The sequence below is a fragment of the Hevea brasiliensis genome, chromosome 1 (genome assembly GCF_030052815.1).
Source record: "Hevea brasiliensis isolate MT/VB/25A 57/8 chromosome 1, ASM3005281v1, whole genome shotgun sequence".
Classification (NCBI taxonomy): domain Eukaryota; kingdom Viridiplantae; phylum Streptophyta; class Magnoliopsida; order Malpighiales; family Euphorbiaceae; genus Hevea; species Hevea brasiliensis.
Window position 1 is genome coordinate 128,542,328 of NC_079493.1, and position 5,887 is coordinate 128,548,214.

A 5,887-nucleotide genomic window follows, 5' to 3' on the forward strand; every position below is an offset into this window, starting at 1 on the left:
GGCTCATCATTGTTTTGCTGCTTTATCACCCAAATGATTTGCAATGCTACGGAAACAAATCACTATGCTCCTTCTTCATGTGGGAATATCCACAACATTAGTTGCCCTTTCCGATTACAATCTGATCCTAATAATTGCGGACACCATAGATTTGAGCTTTCTTGTGACAATACTATGTTCAGTCCATCAATTGCGATAACTTCCACCATCCGACTGGTGGATGCTGACGTCCATTACCTGATTTGATTGGTCCACCATACAAACTGTCAGAAATTTGATTTTAATGGATTGAAATTTTAATCAATGTCCAATTTCATAAGAAATTTAAAATTAATTAGGATAAGAAATTTAAAATTAATTAGGATATATATATATATATACACGTCAACATTTTTTCCCAATATAAAAATACGGTGGCTCTTCACCACCACCAGTACAAATGTTACGGAAAATATAATTCAGAACAAGCTTATCGATCGATCTCTTTCCTGTCCTCCCATGACTACAGAAACGCTCATCTTTCTTTTCCTGCTTTTCTCCCAAACTTGCAATGGAAGGGATACAAGTCTCTGTGCCCCTTCTTCATGCGGCAATAGCCACAACATTCGTTACCCTTTCCGATTACGAACTGATCTAAATAATTGTGGAGACCATAGATTTGAGCTTTCTTGTGAAAATAATTTCACAGTGTTAAATCTATTCCGAGGAAAATATTATGTTCAGTCCATCAATTACGATAACTTCACTATCCGACTGGTGGATGCCGGCGTCCATCAGCATAATTGCTCCTTTCCTTGTTTTCCTTTACCAGTTGATTATTATTATGATGATGAGATTGATCCATATTCCTATTATAAATACCAATGGACAAAGTCAGAAGAAGACAAATGGGCTAAGTTGGGAGAACCTCCCATGTTATCGCAGATGATTATCTTCATCAAGTGCCCAAATCCAGTGTACTCTCCCCTTTACGTGGACACCGCTCCTTGCGTTTTACCTGGATTCAATTCTTCTGTATCTGCTTTGAAGAGGCACTACTCTTATGTAAATATCGGAGACATGAAGGCATCTGATTTGAAGGAGTCGTGCAGCGTGGAGATGAAGAGTTTGTTTCCAGTTACGGCAAAGAAGAATATGTCCTTCATTGAAATTCACAGGGAACTTGTATTTGGGTTTCAGCTTTCCTGGCACAAGTACATCTTCAAATGTGAAAAGTGTTATAGGTGCTATCTGGACAGCAGAAACCGTTTTCGATGCATGAACCCGTGGGGTAAGTAATGCTTTCAACCATTTTTCGTTCGATTCGTAAATCACACAATGGGAAGAAATGGCTGACTTTCCAGATTATTATTATTATTATTATTATTATGAGATAAATACATAATGTATATAATACAGGCAAAATATATATTTTTGTTTTGTTCTTTTTCATATGACCTCATCACAAAAATAAGCTAAATATTTTTTTTTGTATTTTTGTAATCTAATTCAAACAATTAAATCTTCGCATAATTAGTCAGATTTTCAAATTTTATAAAGATTTGAATTTTTTTTTTTTAACTTAGGCCTTTTGCTATTAGATTAGAAGTTATTAATTAATTTAATATTAGTTATTAGCAAAATAAAATTTCTTTTATAAAAAATAAAATTATGATCAAAGCTCCATATTTTTTAAAATAAAAACTCCATATATTGATTGGACTCAAATTGCATTTTAATCTTTCACAGTTTTCAAAACGATGCATTACTACTGAACCCAAAATATCAAATATATATGTCAAAATATATTTATTTTGCTCTTTATTAAGTTTTTCAACATTTTTTTTTATGCATAGATAAATTCAAGAAATTAAAACTAGATTCATTTTCAGTCAATGTAATTAGAATTATTTTCTTCCACAATTTGTTTCTGCCAATGACATCCTAGTCCGTTAGAAATGCATAAAAGTTTCTACTATATATATATATATATATATATATATATATATATATATATATATATATATATATATATATATATATACACTAGTGAATATATTTTTTAATACTGACTTTTTTTTTCTTAGGTGAAGTAGTTGGACTCGTCTACATGATAGGAGGTAGGATCACTCTTTATTTATATAATATATGTGATCATATTTAGTTAATTATTACTTCTTTTAACATTAATAACATCAGCAATTCCTTGTTCATTTATTTCGCAGAGTATTTGCAAATCATCTCGATTTTGGGCGGTAAGAACTCCTTTCATTTAATGAATGTAGAGACATAAAGTCTAATTATATGTAGAGACAACATAAAAACACGACACATTATGTATAGCAACTTAGACTTTATTGGCTATGTCTTTAAATATGGACCAAACCTATGATATTGCAGGATTTTGAAATTCATTTCAGAATTTTTGAATTTAATTCAAAATACTGCAATTTCATTGATTTAGTCTACTGAATTTGGTTTAACCAAGGAATAAAATTTGTGCGATCACAAGTAACATCAAAAAACTAATGATAATTTTATACCCCTCTTGAATCAAAATTTCATCCAGGAATGATTCTTGCTGCAAGATGCTTATGTGGGACTCCATGTGTGATGGCATTTATCATTTATAAATGGCGAAGGAGACATTTATCAGGATACAATACCATTGAAGAATTCCTTCAGAGTCAAAATAACCTCATGCCAATAAGATATTCTTATTCAGACATTAAAAAGATAACAGGAGGTTTCAAGGAAAAGTTGGGAGAAGGAGGCTTTGGTTCTGTGTATAAAGGAAAGCTTCGTAGTGGTCAATTTGCTGCAGTAAAGATATTAAATAAACCCAAAGATGATGGACAAGATTTTATCAATGAAGTCGCTACAATTGGGAAGATTCACCATGTTAATGTGGTACAATTGATTGGTTTTTGTGCTGAGAGATCAAAGCAAGCTCTTATATATGAATTCATGTCTAAAGGATCTCTTAATAATTATATTGATTGTCATAAAGGATCCGTTTCCTTAAGTTGGGAAAAACTATATAAGATATCACTTGGAGTTGCTCATGGCATTGAATATCTACATCTAGGTTGTGACATGCAAATCCTTCATTTTGACATCAAACCTCACAATATTCTTCTTGATGAAAATTTCACTCCAAAGATCTCTGATTTTGGCCTTGCTAAATTTTATCCAACTAAGGGAAGCATTGCATCTCTTACAGCTAAAAGGGGAACATTAGGATATATGGCACCAGAGATATTCTACAAAAACATTGGACGTGTCTCACATAAGGCAGATGTGTATAGTTTTGGACAGTTGGTGTTAGAAGTTGCAGATAGAGGGAAGAAAGTAAATGGATTTGCTGAAAGTTTAAGTGAAGTTTATAGTCCATTTCGGGTTTATGACCAACTCTCTAGTGGAAATTTACCAATAGAAGAGACAGCGAAAGAGGAAAATATAAAAGCTCGGAAAATGATTATAACAGGATTATGGTGCGTTCAGTTTCAACCTTCAGATCGTCCAGCAATGAACAAAGTTGTAGAGATGCTTGAAGGAGATATTGAAAGCCTACAAATGCCTCCTAGGCCTGTTCTATTTCCTGCAGATTCAGTGACTACAGAATCGAATAGCCTGGCTGAAAATCCAAGTCAAGGGACCTTAGGAAATATTCTGCTCAGTGTGACGGGGGAAGGCTAACATACCACTCATTAAAAGAGCAGTCTTCCATTTCAAATGATGGAACAATAATCTTCTTCCTCTTGTATCCTTTAAAATTGCTCTAAACACTAGAGTTAATTGATGAATTGATGATAGTTTGTAATAATTCTATGTTTAAATTGCAAGTGATCGCTACTTATATTTGCATCATATTTTAGGTTCTTCTAAACTTTATGATGTTTAGAGCATTTGCAGATGTTTCACCATTTATTGGTTTTGTTGTCCTTATTTGAGTATATGAACAACAGAGTTTGGCAAGGAAAAACCTTATTTGAGCTAAGCATCTTTAGAATATGTTTCAATAATAGTAATAAAACAATATGTTTACACCACAATTTAATTTTAATATTTTTAGACCCTAATTAATTAATGGGTCTGAAATATTAAATTAAATTGTCTGTTTTGTAACACCCCTATATGCATAGCCTGGTATATTTCACTGTTCCGGTGACCGGTGTCGGTCCGGACAATTAAGAGGATTAGAACCATGTTAAGACACCTAGAAAAGCCCTGAACGAAAATAAATAGTGCCGACTAGAAGGTTAAGTATAAATAAGAAAAACAAAGCATAAAAAGTTAAATGAGCCGAGGGTCACAGCGATGGGTGACCTTACCGGGAAGTGACTGCGAGGTCAGTCCTAACCCTACTTTTGAACTGGAAATTGTGACGCCGCGGCCCTAACGACTATTGTGAACCTAGTGGAAAAGAGAAAATCACATAAAAGAGTTGATAAGTAGGTCAAATAATTAGGTCAGGATCCGGAAGAAATATCAAATTACTTGTAAATTGGATTAGACCAGCGAGGGGCAATTTGGTCAAATCACCCCAATAGGTGACTCCTGACCTAACTATCCAATAAAATCGGAAAAACGAAAATTTCGAAATCAAGAATTAAATTAAAAAACTATTGAAAAAAATAAAGGAAAAAGAAAAAGAAAAGAAAAATAAAATGACATCACTCACATGACCTCACACGTCATAATTAGATTTTACTTAAATAAAATTTGACCAAGTCAATTTAAGACATAAAAACCAAAAATTGGAAAAAAAAAAAAACAAATTTGTTATCTTCTTCCCACAACCCTTATCACACCCTACCCCTCCGTAAGGCATAACATGATCCCGTAGTATACCTAATGAATTACCAACTTCGTCTACTGATAACCCATTAAATACACTACAAGGGATTTTAAACATTTTTTTACTTCTTTTTACAGTGGTGAGCACTATTTATAGGTGTTAAAAATTTTTTAACTGAAGTGAAACCAAATAACAATTTTGAGTATCAATAATTTCTGCAAAAATTTTGGCAAAGTGCCATCTGTATTTTGAACAAAACAGTTCTTCAAAAACCTGTAAAAAGCACTTCAAATATATTTCTCAATCCCAACTCCAACATCAAATCAACACAAAAAGTTTCTCAACATTTGCTAACTCAAATCCATAATAATTTTTCAGTTTTTTCAAAAGCTGAAATAACCGAAATATATCACAATATTTACGAGCCAAGATAATTTACAAATTTATTTTACATTTTCAATGTACAATTTTAATTTACAACTGCTCAAAATCAAGAACAATATATACATATAGTGAACATACATTACAATACAAAATACAAAATATGGTATACTCAATATACCCGATGAACTCTCAATGAAGCATTAGCAGCCTAGTCTGCTGCCCTGTCAGTCTGTCTACCTGCGACAGCAATGAAAAGCTATCGCTGAGTAAAATTTACTTAGTGGTGCACAATAACAATGTGAAATGCGATACATAAACTTTTATTGACAATTTACAAATCAAATAATTCACAATTCCATTTCACAATTTACAAAGTTCATATAACACAAATTTGATCAAACAGTTGAATAACACAGTTTTGTTAATCAATAACACCATTTGATCAAATAACTTAATAACACAGTTTTGCTAATCAATAACACCATTTGATCAAATAATTGAATAACATAGTTTTGCCAATCAATAACATCATTTGATCAAATAACTGAATAACACAGTTTTGCCAATCAATAACACAATTTAGGCCATGACACAAATTTTTCGCACATGCCGTGTTGTACACCACGACAAGACAGACTCACCCCAATAATCGAAATCAATGAGGGAGGAAGCTAGCTAGATAATGAGTACTCATCCACACTCACCTCAGACTGACAAGTCAAA

General features: G+C 32.6%; 1 protein-coding gene across 1 annotated transcript; it reads left to right on the forward strand.

Annotated features, from left to right (window-relative positions):
- Nucleotides 1–441: 441 nt before the first annotated feature.
- LOC110666639 (LEAF RUST 10 DISEASE-RESISTANCE LOCUS RECEPTOR-LIKE PROTEIN KINASE-like 2.4) lies at nt 442–3,849 on the forward strand. The gene is made up of 4 exons (XM_058152510.1): nt 442–1,270; nt 2,067–2,099; nt 2,205–2,234; nt 2,549–3,849. Exons 1-4 carry the CDS (start codon nt 499–501, stop codon nt 3,676–3,678), a joined length of 1,965 nt encoding a protein of 654 aa, XP_058008493.1. The 5' UTR covers nt 442–498; the 3' UTR covers nt 3,679–3,849.
- Nucleotides 3,850–5,887: the final 2,038 nt, after the last annotated feature.